This window comes from Panthera leo, chromosome B4 (genome assembly GCF_018350215.1).
Source record: "Panthera leo isolate Ple1 chromosome B4, P.leo_Ple1_pat1.1, whole genome shotgun sequence".
Classification (NCBI taxonomy): Eukaryota; Metazoa; Chordata; class Mammalia; order Carnivora; family Felidae; genus Panthera; species Panthera leo.
This window is the reverse complement of record NC_056685.1, coordinates 22,309,531-22,335,408: the sequence shown is the minus strand read 5'-3', so window position 1 is coordinate 22,335,408 and position 25,878 is coordinate 22,309,531. Positions and strand designations below refer to the sequence as shown.

The window sequence follows — 25,878 nt, the reverse complement described above, 5'->3', positions numbered from 1 at the left end:
CCATGCCGTTACACATTCCTCAGGGTTCAGAAAAATCCTTTCAAGTCTGTCTGATCACACAGATCTTGCAATTTTTCGTCCCAAACGGGAGACGTGGTGACTGCCCCAATGGGATCGGTAATGCCGTAGCAAAATGCCAAAACCACTCTTGAGGTCTGGGACCCGACCATGCCTGGGCGAGGCCCCCGCCAATGGGTTACTTATGGCCTCGCTACAGTCAAATCACCCAGAGGGCCTGGTTCTCATTCCCACATCTGCATTCTGTACATGTGTGTGCTTGAAATAGAATTTGTAGGCTCTGAGTGAAAAAAAAAAAGAAAAGATTGGGCCCAAATGACGGTTACCTCAGGGTCTGGCTGGTGCAGCTGCCAGCTGGGGCTACGAGTCCAGTTAGAGATCGTGAAAACGCGGAGAAGACGGGAAAAATGCCTTTTCAAACAGAGGGGAAGAGTCTTTTTACACTGGATTCAGTTTGCTTTCTCGACTCAGGAGAGGTATTTCGAAATGCTTTAAGTCAGAAGGCAATCTCTTAATATATGATGGCGTTTTACTGGCACAGCGATGAGATTCAGTACACGCTGGCTATTTTCCTAGCCCTCGGCTGTACTGCCTGATCCAGATTCCAGGGGCAGTCTGAAGGACTTTGGATCATAAACTCTCATTTTGTGAAGGAGGAGGACAGGGAAACGCCTTTAGAGGTCTGCTATGTGTCAGCAACAGGATGCACGTTTTTCCCATCAGCACTGTGTCTCCTGTCAGGTGGCTATGATGGCCCCGTGTCACAGATAAGGAAAAGGAAGATCAGAAGGTCCAAGGTGCCTGCCTAAAGCGAAAGCTAGTAAATGGCTATCTAGCTTCGATATCCCATTCTGTCAATCCACAGACCCCACGATCCCTCCCTTGACGCATAAGGCGTCTGAAATTCTGCACGGAGTCTTACCCATCTCCTCCAGTCTTCCTCTCGGGACAATGCTAGCTGTCCTCACACTCTTCTCCTGCCCATCTGCTTGACGATACTGAAGCATGATGGGGGTGGGGGGCAGCTCAGAAAAAAAGATTCCCATCTTTAAGTCTACTTAAACGCTGACACATGGTTGGAAACAATCCACTTTGCCGAGGGGAGCCGGGGCAGGCATAGGGCTCTGAGAGCAACAGTATTGAAATCAACCTCAAGACACCTGGAGCCCCTCTGAGAGGCCAGAATGTCCCAGGGTTCTTCCACCTCAATGGCCCTGCAAAGGCAATGTGGATTTTTCACCAAGAACTCTTGGTCACATTTTACAAAACAGAAATAAAGTACGCTTGGCAGGTCACGCTGGGGCTATACATCCTTATAATCTTTTGAATCTCGGAATGAGTTCCGGAACGTGGGACATCTCAAATATTCCTTGTCTTGATGTAGTTAAGCAAGGATTTTCACCCAGTCGCCTAGCTACGGACTGAATGTCTGTGTGCTCCCCCCCCCCCCATTCTTATGTTAAAACTCTAATCTCCCAGGTGATGGTGTTTGGAGGTGGGGCCTCTGGGAGGTAATTAGGCCCCCGAGGGTGGAGGACCCCGATGCCAGGAGTGCCCTTCTAAGAAGAGACACAAGAGTTTGTTTTCTCTCTCCGTTCTCTGTCACACGGACATAGACTGAGAAGACAGCCATCGGCAAACGGTGAAGTGGGTCCTCCCCGGGCACCAGCCGGATTTGCTGGCGCCTTGGTCTTGAACTTCCAGCCTTTGGAACTGTGACAAATACGCTGTTTTAAGATACTCTGTGTATGCGAGTTTGTGACAGCAGCCTGAATGGGCCAATACAGACCTCAGTCTCCCATTGCTGCCCTATTACCCCACACCAGGCCGCAGTCCTATGGCACTCTGGATGTGCCGCAAATCTTGCTGTTCTGTGAACTCAGCATGCACGCTTGCGACGCACGCTGCACCGCCACCGTGGGTGACCTTCCCACCAGTTTGCTCGGCACACACACTACCTCCTCTGAGCGATCTTCCCCGACCACTCCTCTGTCACGTTTCCACTGAGAATCGAGGAATTAATTTTTCTTTCTTTTCAAGTTTATTTATTCTGAGAGACAGAACAAGAGAATGCGTGTGCATGCACGCAAGCAGGGGAGGGGCAGAGAGAGGCTCTGTGCCGTGAAGGCAGAGCCCGACGTGGGGCTCAAACCCACGAACTGGGAGATGGTGACCTGAGTTGAAATCAAGAGCTGGACGCTTAACCATCAGAGCCACCCAGGTGCCCCAGGAATTAATTTTTCTTACACCTGTGCTCACATTGTGTTTTACTGAAATTATAAGCATGGCTTTTTTTTAAAAAATTAATGTTTATTTATTTTTAAGAGAGAGATCGAGTGCAAGCAGGGGAAAGGCAGAGAGAAAGGGAGACACAGAATCCGAGGCAGGCTCCAGGCTCTGAGCTGTCAGCACAGACTCATGAACCGTGTCTTTTTTCACCAAGGAAGAGTGTGAGGACAGCTAGCATTGTCCAGAGAGGAAGACTGGACTCAAACTCATGAACCGTGAGATCGTGACCTGAGCTGAAGTCGGATGCTTAACCGACTGAGCCACCCAGGCGCTCCACAAGTATAGCTTTTAATTCCACAGTATGATTACCTGCATTCATCAGATGGGAATATATAGTAGAATGTTAGACTCGTAGTAGATGCTCACATATCTTTCAGCTGAAATGAATTCAATTCTCCCTGTAATGTGGCCAATCTAATATGTATGCTTCTCTTCTGGCATGCCTTCCACAATCTCCCCTAAATGGCATTTCCCACAGGCAGATGATGGGGACAATCCAAATGACCTACATTCCTCAGTTTCTCCAAATCCAATGTATGATTATGCAAATCAGTATCTGCATTACAACTATTGCAAATGGCCAATTGCCTTAAAAATAGAAAGAGTGCTTACAGTACTTTCCGATAGGGAACTCAGTTGTCAACTTAATAAGAAAAATATAAATATGAAAATATTAAGATAGCTTTTTATACCTGTGAAATTGGCAAAGGCGTTTACAATACAATAAACAGTGCTGACAAGGGTTGGGAAAATGAATTTTCTCACATACCACTGTTGGGAAAGTAAACTGACAGTGCTTCTCTAAAGGGCTATTTGTGTCAAAATCCCTCTAAATTATACATACGGTTTGAGCCGGTAATTTCATTTCTACATATTTATGCATAAAGATGTAGTGGTCAGGATGCTCAATAAAGCATCATCTATAGGAAGAACATAGGGGAATTCCAACATTAGGGGAGTCATTTAATAAATCCATTCATTTGATAAATCAATTCGTTGAACACTATGCTGTCATTAAAGGAATTCTAGAAGGATACGAGAAAATTTTTATAGTTTGTTAAGTGGTAAAGCATACTACAAAACAGAAAGGAACCAGATTTGTAGAAATCAGTTAATCACCTTGATGGCAGGGATGATGGAACAGGTCTTGTTTGGTCTGAAGCTTATACAGTTTTGAGGGACCTCTTTAAGAACAATTAGAAATAGCAAATCCAGTAGGAAAGTTAATTACTTATGCATGGGGACCTGAACCTTGGTTTCATCGAGTTCATGGTAAGTCTACCTATTTGATGACTGCACACCAAAGTGACAAGAAGAGTCATTGTCTTTGGGTGATAAGGTCATGGATGATATTGTTCTCTCTGATTTTTCTGCATATTCTCCATTTCCTAGAATAAGTATGCTTTCATTTGATCATTTGAAAAGGTAACCTCCACAGATCTAAAGAGACTGGCCAACTAGGGATTCTCCTCAGGAAACCGGGGAGTTTTTTCAGCCGGAAGAGATGGGCCAAGGAGGCTGCTCCTAGAAAGATTTCCGTTGGCGTCGGAAGAATTGTAAACTGGCATCCGAAATGGGGACGACATTGGTGGTTGATATAAACAAAAGATTCCAGGTTAGTTAACACGCTGGTGTATCCTTAAGAGACTGAATTCAAGAGTCTTATGATTTATAACAAAATGAACTGAAGGGGACCTGTAGGGATGGCTTCATCCCTTCACTACATAAGCCCCTATGATGTGCCGGGTCCTATACCAGAAATGGGAAGTACAGAGGTAAGCCTCTGGTCACCCTCTGTGTTCTAACCCCTCCAGAGGGGCTCCATAAACGACACTGTTCTTTAGAAGTTAGCGATTCATAGCTAACACCCGCTGGCATTCTGTTTTGGACACAGCAGCGTTTTCAAGACAAGTCTGCGTGGGTTCCTTGAAAAGCTCCAGCATGCCCTCAGATGTCAGTAACTTTTCCCGTCCTGAGCAGACCCATGCTGCTATGTCCCTTCCTATGGAGTAGCTTTTCAAGCAGGTGACAAAGCAGGATGGCGACAGTTGCCTTGTGAGGAGGAACAAGGTAATAGAAAATTTATTCTCCATAGAAAGTTGATAATCTTTATTTTTGGAATAACCTCTCAGCTTTCAGTGTCTTTGTTTTGGGTAACCAGCAACTCTTTGCAGAAGTATCTGAAGAATGATTATATCAATCAAATAGCTGCTTATTTCATCCAGATACCTGATATTTAAGGCAATGTAAGACTTTGTGAAGTCTTTTAACTAATTTATCTTCTATTAGTTATAATTGAGGAACTATGGAGGCCCTCTGGAGAATCCCTAAGGGAGAGTCTTTATGAAAGACTAAGAATTTCCTGGAAAATAAATGCAATTTTATGCCAAATTCTAATTTACAATGTGCTTTAAAGAGTCCTAATTGTGGAGCCACCTGCATTAGCATCACGGAAGAAGATGTTAAAAAAAAATAAGTCTGTTGGAAGTTGAATATGATAGAGTCTTGCCCCACTCAACAACCTGACAGGCAGTAGTCACTGGACAGAGATCCTGCTCAGAGGCACTCATTCTCAAGACAAAGTCTTAGTCATGGCACCATTGCAATGAACTCCTTAACTTTATTTTGTTCCAGACAAATCGGTATACCTGGGACTCAAGTGATATGATAGTACCATTGAAGTGAGATCCCAAGGCATTTCTCTAAGAAAAAAAAAATGCCTTGAAGAATGTGTTGATGACTTCTGGAATTCAAGCTGTGTTAAAGTCATGAGTGTGTCAGATGCTGACTTCTGGGGCTGGGACCCTATTCATTCCCAGTGGATCTTACTGGTCTTTTACACGGATAGTTAGAAACTTGTCTCTGAAGAAGCTATAATGCACAGTCACTACAGAACCTGCGCAACGTCAAGGGAGTCAATAACTTAATCTTGAAGGTTAGTCAGCAATTAGGGTGGAAAATGCATGAAATGCTGTGAGAAACACCGGAATTAAGTATGAGAAGTACGGTACAACTGTAACTAAATTCTTTCTTATACTTCAGGTGAGCAGTCAGTTAAATTAAACATCGCAATGTCCACTTATTTTATGTTTTTAAATTTTTTATTGTTATTTTATTTTAGAGAGAGAGAGAGTACAAGCAGGGGAGAAGAGCAGAGAGGGGGAGAGAGAGAGAGAGAGAGAGAGAGAGAGAGAGAGAGAGAGAATATTAGGCATGCTCCATGCTCAGCACAGACGCTGATGTGGGGTTTGATCCCACGACCCTGGGATCATGACCTGAGCTGAAACCAAGAGTCAGCTGCTCAACCGACTGAGCCACCCAGGCGCCCTGTCAATTCATTTTATAAGGCTAGTATTAATCTGAATGATAGGCAAGTAGTAAAAGGAAAAACTTGAAATTTAAACGCAACCCCCTAAACAAAATGTTAGCAAAACAGACCTAGCAAAGTATGAAAAAATACATCATGACCAAGAAGAATTTATCTCAGGAATATAAGGATGGTTTGACACTACATAGTCTAGTCTTAATATATTCTACAATAAGAAATAAGAGGAGTGCTATACGATAATCTTGATAGCGTCAGAAAAAGGTTAAGAAAAAATAAGTTAAAAGTAAGAACTCTTTTAATTTGGCGAAAGGTATCCAACCAAAAACCTCAAAGAAGGGTAACGCTTAATGATGAAACATTAGAAACATTGTCCTTAAACTTGGATTTTTGTGGGGGAATAGGAGCACCAGGCTGGCTCAGTCAGTGGAGCATGAGACTGTTGATCTCAGGGGTGTAAGCCCAAGCCCGATGTTGGGTGTAGAGATTACTCAAAAACAAAACCTTGAAACTCAGACTTTCTGTTATTGCTGCATCTGAAGTCAGTCTGAGTAGCACTGTTAGTACAAGAAAAAGAAATAAAAACGCATATGGATTAGGAGGGATAATCAAAACTGCTTTTTCTCAGGTGATATAACAGCGAATCCAAGGAAACCTGCAGACACACTATTAGAACTAATGAGGATTCAATATGACTGAATGATGTACAATCAATATATAGATTCAACAGCAACCCCAGATACTAGAAAAAAAATTAGAGAATACAGTTTAATAAAAATATACCACTGACAGCAACAATCCTGCAATTCTGAAGAAAACAGTAAGAGGGAGTACTTGCTGTATTAGCTATCAACACTATTAACACTGTGGTTTTGGCACAGGGATGGAACAAACAGAATTATGGAACAAAACAGCCCGGAAAAAGACACGGGATTTATGAAAGCTTGATATATGGCAGAAGGAGTGGGACAAAGCCATGAAGAAAGGACTATTCAAGAAGTAGTGTGAGGAAAGCTGGTTCTCAAAATGGAAAAAGTAAAAAAAGAAAAAAAAATCCTTTCCTTATGCTATAAGTAAAATAAATTCCTGATGGACTAAAGACCTGTGAGAAGTTAAAACTACGAGATTTAAAAAACAAAACAAAACACGATGCTGTCTGCTAACACACTGATATGGGGACTTTTATTTTATTTTATTTGAGAAAAAAAGATAGAGAGAGAGAGAGAGAGAGAGAGAGGGGAGCAGAAGGAGAGGGAGAGAGAGAACCTTAAGCAGGTTCCACACCCAATGTGGAGCCCAACGCGGGGTTTGATCCCATGACCTGAGCTGAAATCAAGAGTCAGATGATTAACTGACTGAGCCACCCAGGCATTACAGGGACTTTTAAAAGAAATAAAAACCATAAGCCATAGAGACAAATACTGCTGAATGACACTACATTACAGAATATTTTTACTGTAAAAGGCATTATCACCAAAATAAAGAAGACAGACCACAGTCTGAGAGAAGTCATCATTTACAAGTCACGTGTTCTACCAAGGACTAGTATTCAGAATAAATAAAGAACCCTTATCAATCAATAAGAAAATAGAAAGCGGGAAATAATAGATATCCCAAACTCACGGCATAAGAAGGCAACTCGCAGAGGAAGAAGCCCCAGCAGCCAATAATCATAAAAGTGCCCAACCTCACTATTGATTATGGAAATAAAAATGGAAACCATGGCATTGCATACCCATCAGAGAGGCAAAAGTCAGTAAACCCAGTGACCCCAAGTATTGGTGAAGTCATGGAAAATGCAGTCTGCTCTTCACTGCTCGTGGGATACCTGGTAAAACCGAAGATGTTCATCCCGCCACCTGACTTTAAATTATCCATCAGAGAGAAGAATCTCACAAGCCAAGCACTTGTCTAAGATGCTGTTTACAGCACCATTTCCCACCACTTTGTTCTCACTGGTTTATTCACATAATGGGACAGTAAACAGCATTTACAATGAAGAAACTAGAACCACGTCTATCGACGTGTATCAATATCGAAAACATAATGTTGCATGGCCGCAGAAAGTTACCAAGGATGCACGCAGTATGTTCCTATTTGTGTAAAGTTTTATAATGCAGAAAAATAATATATACTATTTATGATATACCAGTAGGAGCACTAAAAGTGGCAGGACAGTCACATCCCCCAACTTCAGCATGTAGTTAGCTCTGGGAAAGTAGGGAGGAAGAAAAGAAGATCGAAGTTTACATTTTACTTCTTTAAAAATGCCAGAGGGCCTGAAGCAATTACAGAAAGATAGTTTTCCTTTCAGGGCACCCAGCTAGCTCGGTCAGAGGAACATATGACTCTCGATCTTGGGGCCGTGAGCTCAAGCCCCATGTTTGGGACAGAGACTAGTAAAACAAAAATAACTTTAAAAAAAGAGAGAGATACTTTTCCTTTTAAAATTTGACAGAAATGTATAGAGCACTTTCCACGTACCAGACACTGACCTTTCCAAACATTAACTCCTTTAATCTTCTCTATGAGGTCGCTACTGTAATTATCCCCATTTCACAGATGAAGAACACTGAGGCAAGAGAAGTAACTTGTATGACTCATCCTCCCTGTTAATGACAGTAACCACTGTCCTATGCTGTCTCTCAACTGTTAAACAGATGCGAATATCTGTTTAACTTTGGTAATGTCTATTATATTATGTTTTCTGTCTTTTTCCATTCAAAAAACTAAAAACCACATGTGCGTGTGTATATATATATATATATATATATACACACACACATATGTATGTATATTACACATATACACACACATATGTGTTTGTGTGTATATGTGTGTGTGTATGTGTGTGCACACACACATATATTTAAAAGAATGCCAAATAATGCTGTCTAAATAGAGTCACTTCCACAGAGGACCCAGGAGCTTATACCTGAATGTAATTATGGGAATTTGGGAAGTTTTCCTTGACTTTTGATAAAAGAATGGGTATGGGAATTTTACAGTACAAAGGATAAAGGGCACAAAAGGAAGAAGAAGATTTTCTTGAAGACAAGAACAAAAGTGTGAAAGTATAGTAATCCTGGTCTCAGAAAAACATTTCTCGACCTTTCAGGGATATGCAAAATGCAACTTTTACAGTTTCCAATGCATGTTTTCAAAGTACCAGAAAGACTCTAGCTATAATTCAGAAAAAGCCTATAACCACCCCACTAGGAGATTTGTACATCCTGCATTTTCTTCAATCATTCTGATAAGCAGATTTAGGTACAGAGATCATGGACATTAGTAAGACACCATCTGAGTTACTCTGAAACTTATTTTCGTCCCTGCTAAATTATTAGTATTTTACATAATAATAATCACTAATTATTTTGGATGAAGAAATAGATCTCTAGCAAAGTTTTCAGTATGAAATTCTAACTTTTATGTCATTTACATGTAGATTTCAAAAACCCACCGGTATTCAGTGTTAATTTTATTATTCAGAATTTCTTTGGTTTTCTACTATTCTGTGAAAATTACTCTGCTCGAAAAGGTAACAACCTTCTTCACCCTCAAGCTGGGGGAGAAAGACATTGCAAGATGTTGACAGGATGAGCCTTTTTTCTCCCCTTGTAGGCAACCCCCCCAGGATCACCAGGGATTTCCCGAGGAAACTTTCCGGGTAAATCGGAGCAGTGTTGCTTATTTATACTTTGATATGCTAATGGCAATGAAATAAAAACCATCCTTTGCTGACAAATGTCATCAACAAATGCCAAGAGACCCACTCTCTAGGATTTCGCTCCAGAGGGCAGACTCCCGACTTTGTGAAACTCATGTTTATAAAGTAGTAACTGTGGGATACTTGGGCCCCAAAGAGTCTTGCCTTCTGGTGCCACTTCTTCCCACATCTTTTCTCTGCCTTGCTCCCGTACCCCAGCTGTACCCCTTGGTCTCCCCCCAAAGTCCAGGCTTAGACAGGGGGTCCCATCCCCGGCAAGGCTGGTCTCTGTGGGTCTGTGACTGTCATGGAACTCATCCACTCTCTAGCAGCTCAGGGAAACATGCTGCGGTCGGGGGTGGAGGGGGAAATGACCTTCAGCTATCGGTCAGACTGTCAGCAAACGACTGGCCTTTGCCACCCTGAAGCCTAGGGGTGGATCTACTCATGTCACCAGGCCCAAAAGGGGGAGCTGCCTCAGTGAAAAAGGGGAGCTGCCTCAGCTGAAAGGTGACTCTCTGGCCACAGGCAGCCATTGAGGGATATTCAGGAACACTCGCTCTTCTGCTCCCCAAGTCTGCGAGAGAGGGCGATGCAGGGCGTGTGGCCAACTAGGAGGGTGAGGCATGCACTGGGTAGAGCAGCTGTTCGTCTTCTGGGCTGCTTTTTCTCAGCTTCTTCTTAGGTGTCTGAGGGGGAGGCTCAGAATTCTTTTCCAGAAAGTGGTGAGAAAGAGAGTGTGGGCAGTTTGGGGGAATTCATATCTCACTGGCCTTCATTTGGAGCTCTTAAAAAAAAACCAGACTTGCTGTTTCTCTTTCGTGACCCAAAAATACAAGGCAACCTACCCGATGTCCTCCTCTCGTCGGAATGATCGACTTCCTTAATGTCTGGGGTTCCATAGAAGCGCAGGGCCCATGTGCAGGAGTCCCCATGGAAGGGGGGCCAAACTGTGAGACGGAGGAGGGGTGCGGGAAAGGGACCCTGCCCCGGGCACTGCCCTTCAGAGCTTCTCCCCAAGTACTGAGGGGTGACGGAGGCGCGGCTGTCAGCAGGGCCCACGTGGGCTGGATAATCGCTCACATGTGCGTGGTGGAAATGAGGACAGGCTGGGGGTGGGGAAGCCCTTCTTCATCTCGTGACCCAGCACAGAACTCCGTGAGCATTTCTGAGAATGCTAAAAGCAAATCTAGTTTTTGACGTGGTCACAAAGGTATATTTATCGAAGGATGAGGAGAGAATACATTTCATCTAACAGTTGGCCAGCTCGATTTATAGTTTTAAAAATATTTAGACAGATGGCACATGAGCCCCTGTGCTCTTGCCCCAGGCAGGCTTGCGAGTGACACGGAGAGACGAGACGCGTTCCCCCCAACGTCGGCATCGAAGCCGGGGACGGGACCTTCTTCACCTTCCGGCACTCGGGGTGGGTGTGCCGTCCACTCTATCAACAGATGCCTTTCTGTTGATTTTGTTCTGAGCAGTCCTAATGGAAGCAGGCACCTGAGTGTCCTCAACTCCTCCCGCGATTCGGTGCCTTCATTTCTGGGTTTATGTCAGTAGAAAGGGCGGTGTCACGCGAAGCTGACGTTAGTGTCTCCACGTTTTTTATACGGTGGCGAACTGCTTTCCGTGCCGCTTAAAGCTTTGCGTTTTTCCTATTACTGTCACCTGCTAATCATTCTGTTTATCCGTTCACTACCTGATTCCTCCGGGCTTTCGGCGGACTCTCCCGGGGCTGCCGTAAAGGTTCCCTCTGCCGTGACGGGCCACGGCTGTCCTGTGGACACTCCCAGACAGACCCAGCCAGGCTCCAGCCTGAAGTGGGCAGTGACACACAGCATGAGGCAGGGTGAGTCTGTTCCGAGGCTTGTCCCTGGCTTCCTGCCCATCCCCACTCCCTGTGTCTTCCCTGCTGCTCCAGTATCGCTCCTCCTGTGTCCTCGGGTCCATGCCAGAGGGTGTGGACCTTCTGGGAGCCTCCTCCGTGTCTTCTGTCCCTGCCCCTCCGCACGCCCTGTCCCTGTGCGGAGATCTGGAATATCGTGTCAGTCCCGGCCAGAGGCATAAAGGGGTTCCCAAGAGAGCTATTGTCTAGAAGAATCCAGAGAGATGGCGGTGGAAAGGCCGGGGACGAGTGCTCAGGACTTACTGTCGTGTGAGCAGGAGAGGAGAGAGGATGGTGGTGGAGCCTGAGCTGTTCGTCAGGTGTTCGGATCTAGGTCCTTTGGTGGCACATGTCCCGGTGGGGGCGGGGGCTTTTCAACGTTTTTGCCAGGCTTCTCTAATTTTCCCAAGGCTACCCTTGTTGGCCATTTCTTGCTTTAAGAGCAAGTGGGAAAAGAGCGTTGCTGCTGGGGGGAATCCCAGTTGCACAGGGGTAACGAGATGAGGCCACACTCTCCCCCACCCCACCCCTGCTACTGCCCGGCCCCCCAGCACGCAGGGACTCCAAGGAAGGAGTGACTCAGGGTGCTAGGGGCCACGATGACGATCTCCAGGACCTGGCTCCACAAGTGACCTTTTGAATCGCCCTCAAAAGACCCCGGAAGACTTTTCATTGTACCTTTACCTTCTGTTCCCTCTGGTACTTTCCGAAGGGGCACGTAGGAGACATCACACATGGCTGTTTCCTCCTCCCCATTTCCCTTTGAGGTTCCAGTGCTGCCTTTTAAGAGCAGCTTCTGTTCTCAGCCCCAAGATCACAACAAAGAACAAATGTCTGAGGGTGGCTAAGGCAGCTGAGGGAGTGGTGGGTGGGGACAGGCCGCAATGACAAAAGCGTCCCTGCTCAGATCCCTGTCCCTTGGTCTCCTTTACCACTGCCCGTAAAATATCATCCCTGCTTCCAGATCCACCATAAATAACCTTTCTTTCCCCTCTCCCCACTTTCGTAAGTAAGAGACCCCCCCCCCCCGCCGCCACCAAATGTCTCAAGATCAAAATGATAATTGTTGACATTCCTACTAAAGGCACCTGCTTGATTAGCTAAGGGATCAATCAAGCCACGTTGTTGCCTGGGGCTGCCCTCATCAAAGCATGCACTGGACACACTGAGCACTTATCCCTCGCTAGAAGAAACCTGGAGAAAACAAGACCCAACTCAAATGACTGTCACTTACAGGCGTCCGTGCATTCTCTTGGCTTTATTTTCTACAATAGCAGGTCCACGGATATATAAACGTTATGCTTTAAAACAAACGTAACAAAAGAGAGAATAATAAGCTTGGTCCCTTTTCCACAGCACAAGTAATTCTACTTCCCTAGTGGGCTCATCCAGGTTAAAACAACTAGAGGCTAAGCAGATCCTTAAATGAAAGCTTGAGGAATAGAGAACATTCACGAAGCTCAGGGCCATTTTACATGCACAGAGCAGGAGCGCTGCACCCACTTCAGCACAATTAATGCCATAAAAGAGAGATTTCAGGGGCGCTCGGGGGGCTCAGTCAGTTAGGCATCCGACTCTTGATTTCAGCCCAAGTCATGATCTTTCGGTTCGTGGGTTCAAGCCCCGCGTCAGGCTCTGTGCTGACAGTGCTGAGCCTGCTTGGGACTCTCTCTCTCTCTCTCTCTCTCTCTCTCTGCCCTTCCTCTGCTCTCTCTCTCAAAAATAAATAAACATTTTATTTAAAAAAAAAAAAAAAAAGACAGATTTCATTCCCTCTAGAAATATTTGCTGAGTACCTGCCACACTGTTTTCTGAAGGTTGGGGATACAGCAGGAAGCTCAGAGGTCCTAGCTTCTACTGGTGTAGGAGAGACAATAAGCTCACAGACAGGAATGTGTAGAGTGGGCCAAATAATAGGGAACCAAACAAAACAGGGCGTGGGGGACAGAGAGCAGTGGGGTTGGAGTGGGTGGATTGCTATTTTATTCACAGGAGTTGGATGACCGCTGCTAAGATATTTGACAAAAAGGTGGGAGCCGGTCTTGTAGGTATGTGGGCAAAGAACAATCCAGGCAGAGGGAACAGCAAGTTCCCTTGAGGCAGGAGCAGCAAGGGGCCGGCACGTTTGGAGGGAAGTGAGTGGGGTGGGGGACAGGAGGAGGAGAGGAGATGGGGGAGGAGTCTCCGTAAGCCGGGAAGCCAACAGAGGGCTGAAAGCAGAGGTGTGGCAAAAATGAGATTTATTTACCAGAGCCACTGTGCTGAGAACTGACTCCCGGGGACAAGGACCCACCTCAGGAGACCACCGGAATTGAAGGCACTAAGCCAGGAGAGAGAGTGTGGTAGTTTGGACCTGGGCAGAGTCCCAGGGATGGTGAGCAGTGACCAGATATCTGGATGGATGCTGCAAGGAGGGTGAATAAAATTTTCTGACAGATTAAGTGTGAAATGAGATCAAAGGAGGGGTCCAGGCAACCGGCAGGAGGGGGACGCAATCAACTGAGATGGGGAAGACGCCGGAAGGACTGGGTGTTGTTGAGGAGGAACTAGAAGTTCATTTTGGAGCCTGTTAGGGGGAGATGTCAAGTAGGTGATGTGAAATATGAATCTGGACTTCAGGGGAGAGGTCTGAGCCGGAGGGGTCATTATCATTGTTACGGACTGAATGTTTATGTCCTCCTCTCAACTTGTATGTTGCAGTTGCAACCCCCAATGGGACAGTATTTGGAGGTCGGCCCTTTGGAAGGTGATAAGGTTTATCTGAGGACATGAAGGTGGGATTAGCACCCTCATAAGAAGAGACACAGGAAAGCTTGTCCTCTTTCTTTCTCCCTGCACAGGCACCAAGGAAGGGCGACATGAGGACACAGAGAGAAGGTGGTTGTCTGTAAGCCAGGAAGACTTGGACTTCCCAGCTTCCAGAACTGTGAGAAAAGAAATTCCCATGGTTTAAGCCACCAAGTCTGTAATATTTTATCACGGCAGCCCAAGGTGACGAAGTCAACCATACAGGGGACATTCGGCACCATGGGACCAGATCAGATCACCTGGGGAACTAGTATAACTGAGAACAGATGGAGTCTGGGGGCTGAGGCCAATGCTTATGGGTGAGAAAATGAGAAGGAACCAAAAAGAAGACTTAAGAGGAGCAGTCAGTAGGGCGCCCGGGTGGCGCAGTCGGTTAAGCATCCGACTTCCGCTCAGGTCATGATCTCGCAGTTCACGGGTTTGAGCCCCACGCTGGATTCTGTGCTGCCAGCTTGGAGCCTGGAGCCTCTTCAGATTCTGTGTTTCCCTCTATCTCTGCTCCTCCCCCGATTGTGCTCTCTCTCTCAAAAATAAATAAACATTTAAAAAAATTAAAAAAAAAAAAAGAGGAGCAGTCAGTGGGGTAGGAAGACTGACGAGTGAGAAGTGTCTAGGAAACCAGGAGAAGCATATGTCTTAAGGACAGCAAGTGACCTAGCATGCCAGGCACTGACAAGTCAAGTAAAACATTGTTAATAATAAAACATTGTTAGCATGTGGGGGTCACTGGTGACCTTGACCAGAGCTGTTTCTACGGAGTGGTGGGACTAAAGGTCTGAATGGGCGGGTTCAAGAGAAATCCTAGGAGAGGAAATGGAGGCAGGGCTTATAGACAACACTTTCCAGTCATTTTGTCATAATGAGGCAGTAACTGGAAGGGGATTTTGTAAGATACGGGGGAGCTTAAGCTAAAGCACTGGGTAATCCAGTCTCAAAATAGTCCCAAACGGTTGCTGAAGACTGACAAGCAGGTCAGATGAGCCACGGCTCAAATGCCATCAGTAATAACAGAAATATTTTTAGAAGGTTCAGATTTCTTTGACCAAATATTTTTGTGGTATTCTTCCAATCTGAATGGAAAATTGTAACAAACATAAAAAAAAAAAAAATTGCACAGGATCTTTCTTTGAGAATTCTGCAGACACAAACAAATTTTGGTCACAGTGATAGGTAGCAATCTGGCTAGGACTTGCTCCTTTGCAGATGTAAGTAATCCACCCACTCCGATGACTTCTCTGGTTTTATAAGGCACACTCTGCAAGGGTTGGATGCTCCTTCCATGATCTTGGTGGTATGCTTGGCCAGAAGCAAAAGCGTCAATTTCCATCAGCAACTTCCTACTGATAACATCTAGTCTCCAAATTCCAAAGAAAAATTAAGTTTTCTGAGAACAAACTGAGGGTTGATGGGGGGTGGGAGGGAGGGCAGGGTGGGAGGGAGGGGAGGGTGGGTGATGGGTATTGAGGAGGGCACCTTTTGGGATGAGCACTGGGTGTTGTATGGAAACCAATTTGACAGTAAATTTCATATATTAAAAAAAATAAAATAAAAAAAAAAAAAGAAAAATTAAGTTTTCAATGTTCGCAGCTTGATGCAAGGAAACATACTAGTGTCTGTTTAGATGTGAGACATGTTGCAAATGAAAGAAAAAAATCACACTGGAGTTTAAATTTTCCACTATTTTCTTTCTCTCTGCCATAATATGCTTTCCTAAGATTGGTGATGCTTGAAAATATAATGGAAAATATAGATTTTTAAGAAAATCACATATATGCATGTATATATATATGTGTGTGTGTGTATATACACATATTCACACATATACATATGAATGTATACACAGTTTCTCATAACGGATAAACCAAGGAGTAATGAACCATTAGTATTATGAAAGAATTCACCAAGCATAGTCTGTAAGCAGCCGTTAGTATCTAAATGTGCTTCAATTCACAATTATAAGTTATTTGACCAAGGGTCTTGGGAATATAAGTGCAATAAAGGGGATAAACTAATACATTTAAAAGCTAAAAGATAAAGGTTCAGTAATAATTCAAAACAAAAAAAAACAGTCTTAAGCATCTCAAGAATAGTATACTTTCCTTGCATCACAAAATACTTGTGCATTTGTTCTATTCCGTTTATCTGAACATTAGGCTGACTATCTTTGTACCTCTCTGTGTCAATGAACATTAAGTAGGTATTCACTAGCACATGCCAAGAATTTTTTTTAAAGGGTCCATTTAAATGGAAAAATATTGATCAATTTGAGAGCAATCGCTTTGTCAGGAACAGATTTATTAATTAAGGTGTGGCCCCATTTAACCACAATAGATAGAATGTTAGCCTTAACTTGACGTGTATATTTTGCTGATATCTTTACTGATTTCAATTCTGTAAGTATCGTCTTCCATAGGTGGTGCCCTCGTACACGGTAAAGTAAAAAATAAACCAAAAGAGCCTAATAGTGAGTCCTGTATGTGCCAGAAGACATTCAGAGCACCTCATTCAGAAGATGGAAAAAGACAATATGCACAAAGGACTTCAAGAAATGGATAATCTTGGTAGTTTGGAAAAAAAAAAAGTGTTATAACTGCCAATAAAAGATGGAAGGAAATGTGGTTTGTATGCTGAAAACAAAATCTGGGGTTACTCAATTTCGAATTCCTGTGCCAAAGCAGCTGCTCTAGATGACCTCGGTTAAATCATTTCATTGTTTCAGTTTGCTTACCTAAAAGTTCTATAAACCAGCGAGTCCTCAAATATTATCCAATTATTTGTGGTTATTTGACTTTTACTGAATTTAGGGGATAGAAACTTACATAAGTGATAGACAATACTTCTAAACTATAAAATCAAAGTTCCCTTTTCAACACAGAGGCATACATAAATAAATGTTACAACAAATTGGCATTGTTCCTGTTAAAGACCCAAGGCTCGTTCGTCACCTGGCAGGTAATGCAGGGAACCGGAAGAACAGACCATGAATCTACCGGTGTGGGGTCTAGTCAAGCTTTTCCAGAAAAATGTTGTGTGACCTTGGGTAGGTCACCTGGCAAATTTTTTAGAACAGCTTTATTGAGGTAAAATAACACACAACATAACATACATATTTAAAATGTAGAAAACTGAGGGGCGCCTGGGTGGCTCAGTTGGTTGACCGCCTGACTCTTGATTTCAGCTCAGGTCACCATCTCACAGTTCATGAGTTCGAGCCCCACATCGGGCTCTGTGGAGCCTGCTTAGGATTCTCTCTATCCCCTCTCTCTCTCTTCTCTGCCCCTCCCCCGCGCGTACAAATGCTCTTTCTCTCAAAATAAATAAACTTACAAAAACAAAGTAAATCAAGAAGTAAATAAATAAATAAGTAAATAAACAAAATTTAGTAATTTGATAAGTTTTGATATATGCATATACTGCAGTGAAGATAATGAAAATCTGCTTAAGCCCCAAATGATCTTGTATGCCCTGGTGATCCTCGCCATTGCCTAAGCAAAAACTGATCCGTTTTCTGTCACTACAGAAGTCTTTTTTTCAGATTTGACCCTTTATTTATAGGTGTAAGTGCAAGAAAAGAAACTTGCCCCCCAGGCTTCCTACATCATGGGATTTAATAAGAGTATATGTGAAAGTGCTTGACCAGTCCAACACAAACTACCGTATCACCCACTCCATTAATTCTTCAACATATACTTATGGAGCACCTACTATATGCAGGCACCATATCAGGAGCTTGTAAAACAGCAGTGAACAAAATAAGACACCTGCTCTTATGCTAGTCAGGGAGAGACAAACCTGTGTCAAGAAACAAATGACAAACTATGTCTGCGGTAATTAGTCTACTGTAGAGAAATAAAGCAGGTAAGGGTAAATCTAGAAGGAAAGGGAAAGATAATTGCGAAAGGGGGGACAGAGACACCCACTTCAGATAAGACGACATGTGCATTGTCATCCTGAATCAAGGAGACGCCACCCTTCTCACAGACGTCTGAAGAATGTTTCAAGCAAAGGGAACAGAAAGTATAAAAGGACTTGAGAAGCAGTAAGCTAGGATGTTAAGGGAACTACCAAGATGTCAATAGCTGGACCTCCTGCCACCCCTCCCACACACCCTCTTGGGTATGAGGTGGGAGGAAGTGAGGCCAGATGGTAGCTGGGCTTATACCTACTCACCAGATGGTGGATGACCTTGGACTTTGAATGAAACGATGGACCATACAGCACTTGGTACAGAAGAGTGCTGCAACAAGACTTAAGGGTTGGAATAACCGTGCAGGCGGCTCTGTGGAGACTGTTGGTGGCAAGGGGGAAGTAGGGAGGCCAGGAGGAAGCTACTGCAAGGGTCCTAGCAAGTGGTGATGGTGGATTAGGAATGGAAGAGGTAAGAGGTGGCCAGGGTCTAGATACATTTTGAAAAGTGGGCCAATATGGAGCGCCTGGGTGGCTCAGTCAGTTGAACATCTGACTTTGGTTCAGGTCATGATCTTGCAGTCTGTGAGTTTGAGCCCCACATTAGGCTTGCTGCTCTCAGCAAAGAGTCTGCTTCAGATCTTCTGTTCCCCTCCCTTCTTGTCCCTCCCCCATTCCCACTCGTGTGCTCTCTCTAAAACAAGTAAAGCGTTATAAAAAAAAAAGCAAGTGGGCCAACAGCTCAGGATTTATTTCCCCACAGTGGCTTTATGAAATGCTTAATAATGACAATATTCCCAACTTATGTAGTACTTACTACAATTCAGGTACGATACTGAGCAATTAACATAAATTAACTACTTTAATTCTTACAACACTATGAAGTAGGTTCTACTTTTATATCCATTTATAGATAAGGAAACTGTGGCAAATAGTACTTAGGAATATGACACACATCACATAGTGGTTGGTGACAGAGCTGGTGTATAATTCTGGGCAGTCTGGCTCCAGAGTCTACACTTGATATGTTATATGACTTCTCAAGGTTAATGTGTAAGAGAAATAATAACTATCTTGACCCTGACGAACCCAATTCAACCAAAAAATTGAGAAACAAATATTATGATGGCCATTCATTGAAAATTTGGGGTCCCAAACAAAAATTTCAGAAATAACCTTTCCCTCTTTTGTTAAGAGCAAGATAAACCGGGAAGCCTGGGTGGTTCAGTGGGTTAAGCGTCCGACTCTTGGTTTCAGCTCAGGTCATGATCTCACAGTTCGTGAGTTCGAGCCCCACAGTTCGAACTCTGTCAGCACAGAGCCTGCTTGGAATTCCTTCTCCCTCTCTGTGTATCTCCCCTGCTCATGTGCACATGCTTGTTCTCTGTCTCTCTCTCTCTCTCTTGCTCTCAAAATAAATAAACATTAAAAAAAATTTTTAAAGATAAACCAATTTTCAGTGGAGCCACTTTTTTTTACCAATTAAAAAAAATTTTTTTAATGTTTATTCATTTTTCAGAGAGAAAGAGAGACAGAGCGAGTTGGGGAGGGACACAGAGAGAGGGGGACGCGGAATCCAAAGCAGGCTCCAGGCTCCAGGCTCCGAGCTGTCAGCATAGAGCCCGATGTGGGGCATGAACACACGAACCATGAGAAAATGACCTGAGCCAAAGTCGGACGTTTAACTGACTGAGCCACTCAGGCGCCCCAGTGGAGCCACTTTTCATAGGTCTTCTTGGATAAGGTCAAGTTGCCTGGCCACTATTCACAACCATGAGTACATTAATGGTGAGTGCTGTTAAAGGCTGCACTGAAGGTGACCCACTGGAAAAGCACGGACTCCAGAATGGGGCTGGGCATGAAGGATTCAGAGCATGAGGGCCATAACTGCCTGCCCTCTGATGAATTCGTTCTTTCTGGCACTTGCCTTTTGGTTTTTCTTTGGTAAAAGAATAGCTATCTTCGCTTTAGCAAGAGCATGAAATAAACCAATGGCCCTTTACTCTATCATTACTAAGACTTTCCGGGAGGCATTCTACTCTTTACAACCATTTTTCTAGTGCTGGATCTTTCTCTCAGGTCTCCTGGGAAATGGGTCAGGATTTTATGGATGAAGAAATTGAGGCCTAGGAAGTATGAGATTTTCCTAGGGTCTCTGAGGTATTCCCTGACAGAGCAGGGATGGTAACGCTGAGATCAGAATGTTCCCAATGTTTTTATAGAAGGCTTTGAGCTCAGCCCCGTGACAGGTGCTTCTGTTGTTTCATCAGATGAAACTACTGTAAAAGCTGGGCAAACACGTTCTGAAGTCTGCACACAGAGGGGTGGGCAATCACACATGTTTTTAGAGTTTCAGGCTACATTTTGCTTAATGCTCTATCTCAGCTTTCTTCAGTACTTCCCGCCAGTGGAGAAATCTGTACACATTAAGGAAAGTTGGATTGTTCAGTAATACACCTGATTATAATTCTAACTTCAGGAGGCAACACATTTCAAATCTTTTTCTAGAACATCCGCTATAGTCATCCTAAGTACAACAGATGAGGCATAAAATCTTTTATGAGCCAGTAAATAGAAGCTTCTGCTGCACAATGTTTCAAGTAAAGATAAAAGTACTCCTTCTTTTCAATCCTATAAAATGGAGAGCTTTAGTCATTTATTCCTGGCTAAAAGAAGGAGAAAAAGCCTGATAGATCAGAGACAAATCCTCCGGTTCCTTTTATTCAAACCTGTCAACAGACCTGAGCCACAAAGCTCTAACACCTATTATCATCGATGTGTACGTGCATTCTCCCTGCACACTCTGTGAATATGTGTGTACGAGGATGTATCAGGGCTCGTTGGGCTTCCAGACCGCTTTAGCATCAGGAGAAACAGAAACAAGGTTTACAGATGGGAAATTAACTAATAGTTGGAGAGACTGGTGTTTTCCTTGATCTTCAAAATGTTACTTCCCTTTTCTTATCCGCGCAGGATAAAATGAAAAAGAAAATTCATTTCTAAGCCCATGCTTTGTTTACTGAGAAAACACTAAACTTGAACGTTAACCACTGCCCTTCATTCTCCCAAGTAACACAACTAGTTGAATGAGCTCCCGTGACACATGGCTTCACAACGACTGTTCAGAGCTGCCAAAGGAAAAGGCAAGAGACGAAAGCTTTCTGTTTTGCAGTAGATTTTGCCCACAGGCTGGGCCATGAAATGCAATGGGTAAGACAAAAGCTTTCTGTTTTGCCCACAGTTTGGAAATGGGTCATATTTCAATCCATGTAAGGTAAAAATATTTCACCTTCAAAACACACTGCAGGCATTCTCTTTAGAAAGTTAATCTATTTCAACATTCATTGTGCACAGCAGGGCACAGTGGAATTGAAAGAACATAGGCTTCAAGTGTCAGTGAGCCTGGGTTCAAATGCTGGCTTCACCACTTACTGCTATGACTGTTCATATGTGACTCACTCCCACGTAGTCTGTTTCTTCATCAATCCTTCTTTGAGGATTATGACAGCGATTAGTGATGTCAGTAGGTTTCCAGACACAGAACAGGTGTTCAGTGGATGATTTTAGTATGAAATAAAAGAACTTGGGTTGGTTTAGATGCCATTCTACCTTTTTATCATAAAGATATTTCAAATATATGGTTTTCTATCCTCCTCCCTAAACAGTACGAGGATTTAGAATGCTTCTACTCTCATCACACTCTCTGGACCAGTTTCTTGCTGGTATTTTTATTTTCCTTTGGTCTTAACTCCCTTAAATGATTCATTATGACTGATGCTTATTTAGATTTTACCAAAAAACCACGCTCACTAGTTTGTTTCCTCCACATCACTGGATACAGTCCACCTCCTCCTCCTCCTGTGTTTATGACACTTCTTAACAAAATATATACCTTTTTGTTGTCCTTTGTTCTGAAGTAATTATAGATTCACAGAAAGTTGCAAAAAAAAATGTGCAGGGAGGGCGCCTGGGTGGCGCAGTCGGTTAAGCGTCCGACTTCAGCCAGGTCACGATCTCACGGTCTGTGAGTTCGAGCCCCGCGTCAGGCTCTGGGCTGATGGCTCGGAGCCTGGAGCCTGTTTCCGATTCTGTGTCTCCCTCTCTCTCTGCCCCTCCCCCGTTCATGCTATGTCTCTCTCTGTCCCAAAAATAAATAAAAAACGTTGAAAAAAAAAAATTTAAAAAAAAAATGTGCAGGGAGGTCCCATGCACCTTCACCCTGCTTCCAACAATGCTGACATTTTGTTTAAGTATAGACAATAACAAAACCAGGTCATTGAAATAACCGGGTCATTGAAATTGGGACAACCCACAGAGCTTACTCAGATTTATACATGCACTTGTGTGTGTGTGTTTGTGTGTGTGTGTGTGTGTGTGTGCGTGCGCACGTGCGCACGCATGTGCGTGCGTGGGTTATCCTATAAAATTTAACTGCACGTAACTACTAACTCAACAGTGCTATCTAACTGTATCATCCTGACAAGGCTCTCTCATGCTACCCCTTCCTAGTCACCTCCCCCCATACATAATCCCTGGCAATTGCCAATCTGTTCTCCATTTCTATGATTTTATCCATTTGGTGTTTTATATAAATGGAATAGTACCTTTAGAATTTGGGGCTTTTTTTTCTCTGCACACCCCTGCAGGTACAACCAAGTTGTTGTGCATATCAGTAGCGTGTCCCTGTTTACTGCAGTAGAATTCCACGGCGTGGACGTACCTCATCTGTTTAAGTAGACACCCACAGAAGGATGCTTGGGTAGTTTCCAGCTTTTGGCCATTACAAACAGAGCTGCTGTGAACATTCATATACAAGTTTCTGGGTGAACATTAAGTTTTCATATTTCTCAGGTAAATGCCAAAGAGTACAATTGCTGGGTCATATGGTAAGTCTATTTTTCATTTTAAAATTAACTGTAAGGCTGTTTTTCAGAGAGGCTGTACCCTTTGACATTCCCACCAGCAATATATGAGTGACCCAGTTTCTCTACATCCTCGCCAGCGTTTGGTGTTACCATTATTTATCACCTTAACCACTCTGTGTGGGGGGTGATATTTCACTGCAGTTTGAGTCTGCATTTTCCAAAAGGCATATGATGAACATATTTTCCTCTGCTTATTTACTATCTGTACAACCTCTTCAGGGAAATGTCTCTTCTTGATTTTTTTGTCTATTTTCCAATTGGATTGTTTGATTTTTTGCTACTAAGTTTTGAGAATTCTTTATATATTCTAGATACTAGTCCTTTCTCGGTTGCGTGACTACAGAGATTTTTCTCCCCAACTACAGCTTGTCTTTTCATTCTCTTGATAGGGTCTTTTGCAGTCCATTTTATCAACTTCTGCTTTCATGGATCATGCTTTTGGTGTGATGGCTAACAACTCTTCACAAAACTTGAGGTTCTGAATACTCTTTCCTCTTTTTCCTAATGGCTTCATAATTTTACAATTAAGTCCGTGATCTATTTCAAGTAAATTTTGTATAAGGTGCAAGACTTAGGTTAAAGTTCTGGGTTTTGCCTGTGGATGTCCAATTGCCCCAACGTGATTTGTTGGAAAAACTATCTTTCCTCCACTGAATTGCTTTTGCAATTTGATCAGTATCAGTTGGGCATAACTGTGTGGGTGTATTTCTGGAGTCTCTGTTCTATTTCATTGATCTTTGTGTCTATCTCTCTGCCAATCCCACACAATCTTGATTGCTGTAGTTCTACGGTAAGACTTAAAATAAGGTAAAGACTTGAAATCGGTAAACTGATTCCTCCCTCTTTATTCTTCTTGGCCAAAACGGTTTTAGTTATTCTAGCTCCTTTACCTTTTTAATATACATTTTAGAATCTGCTAAAAAAAACCTTGCTGTGATTTTGATAGAAATTGTTTTAAACCAAGGGATCAATTTGGGGGGAGAACTGAATCTTCCAATGTATTAAAGCAGTATGTCTCTTCAACTCTTAGGTCTCTGGTTTCTCTCATCAATATATTGCAACTTTCAGCATACATGTTTTACTAGATTTGTAATTGTTTCATTTTCTCTGGAGCGGTTGTAAACGGTCTTGTGTTTTTCATTTTGCCTTCCATTTGTTTGCTGTTAGAACACAGAAATGCAATTGATTTTGTGTGTTGATCTTGTATGCTGTGACCTTGCTAACTCACTTATTACTTCTATGAAGTGTTTTATTTGCTTTTTGTTTTTTTGTTTTTTTACATTCTTTCAGATTTTCTATTAGATAATGTCATCTGGAAACAGAGGCAGTTTATTTCTCCTTTCTAAGTTGCATGGCTTGTATTTCTTTTTCTTATCTATTGCATGGGCTAGAACTTCCAGAATTATGTTGATTAAGAGTGGTGACATTGGACATTCTTTCCTTGTTCCCAATCCTAGAGGGAAAACATTCAATCTTTCACCATTAAGTATGATGTTAGCTGGTAGGTTTTTGCAGATGGTCTTTATGAGGTGAGACAGTTTCCCTCTATTCCTAGTTTGCTGAGAGTTTTGATTTATTTTTTGAAATAATGAATGGGTACTAGATTTTTTTCAAATGCTTTTTCTGTGTCAATTGGTATGATCATACGATTTTTCTTCTTTAGCCTATTGATATGGTACCTTACATCGACTGAACCTCAAATGTTGCAATGGCCTTGCATACCTGGAATAAATCACTTGGTTGTGATTCATTTCATACATTGTTACTAGTTCTTTCAGCCAAAGTTCTGTAAATGCGAAATTCTCTTTATTTTATTTGAACATGTCTTCTTTTGGCCCTCACCCTTAAGTAAAAATTTTGCCAGTTAACGAAATATTGCTTGAAAGTGATCTTTCCCCCAGGATTTCGAAGATATTATTCCATTGTTTTCAGACTTCTTGACTTGTAAAAGTATGCTGCTGTCAAGTTTTCTTTTCTTTTTAGATAACCTGTCCTTACTCTCTGGCTGTTGTAAAGATTTGCTTTCGACATCTGATGTTTTGAAGTTTCCCGACAGTGGGCCTATGTGTGGATTTTTTTCCCCTAAATTTTGCTTGGGATTTTGTGTGGTGTTTCAACTTGAAGGCTCAGGTCTGTCTTCAATTTTAGAAAAATTCTCATTTGCTATATCTCCTATTATTGTCTTCTCCCAATTATTACTAGTCTTGTCTTGTGGAGTACCTATTAGACATTGATGTCCTCGGCTGTTTTATGCTGCCTCTGAATTGCTCTTTGATGTTTCCTTCTTTCTTTCTTTCTCTTTCTTTCTTTCTTTCTTTCTTTCTTTTTCTTTTTCTTTTCTTTCTTTTCTTTTCTTTTCTTTTCTTTTCTTTTCTTTTTTCTTTTCATCTCTCCTCAGATTGTGAGATTTCCTAAGACTTATATTCTAGTGGATCATTTCTCTCCTCAGGTGAAAAACCCACTTGAGGGATTCTGGTGTTCCTGATCATTTCTAAGTGAATTTATAGGTTTGCGTTGCTTGTCATTGGTATTGTCCCACAAATAGTCTACTTCTTTTCTAGGCACATTGATGGCTTGCACCTCCTTTGTCCCTTTTGAAGTTGAGCACAGTGTTATGCTGACTTTTAACTGAACTACCACTGCATGCAGAAGCTTGGAGAGCCACAGCAGGACTTGTCAGGCTCCCCTTTCCTCCTTTAGTGACACACTGAAAAGGAGCCTCTATCAGCATGGGTCCTTGGGGGGCCAAGAAAGGCAGAGGCTTCTGCCAACCTGCAGTGGGCAGGCAATTTGAGCAATAAATAGACACTGGTTGTCCCAGGTGCCACTGAGATTTGGGGATTGTCCGTTACTGAAGCATTACCTAGCCTATGCTGACTGATATACTTGGAGATTCTCCCCAAATGCCACTAGAATAAGTTCAGGCTCCTTCCCTATGCGTGGTTCATGTCTAGGGCTTTTGTTTCTCTGAGAAACACCACTTTATTTCTCACCAATGTTGGGGTCAGAG

At 43.0% G+C, this 25,878-nt stretch overlaps 1 protein-coding gene across 11 annotated transcripts in view; it reads right to left on the bottom strand.

The window, feature by feature from the left end:
• The window catches only part of KIAA1217 (KIAA1217 ortholog), a 301,399-nt gene that overhangs the window by 103,300 nt on the left and 172,221 nt on the right, over positions 1 to 25,878 (bottom strand). The window contains exon 1 of one of the 11 annotated variants that reach the window (XM_042945114.1): positions 941 to 1,375. The exons of the other annotated variants lie outside the window; for them this stretch is intronic. Coding sequence (XP_042801048.1) covers positions 941 to 1,064 — 124 coding nt within the window. The 5' untranslated portion in view covers positions 1,065 to 1,375. Of the gene's footprint in view, positions 1 to 940; positions 1,376 to 25,878 lie in introns of those variants that run through there. 11 annotated transcript variants of the gene reach the window in all.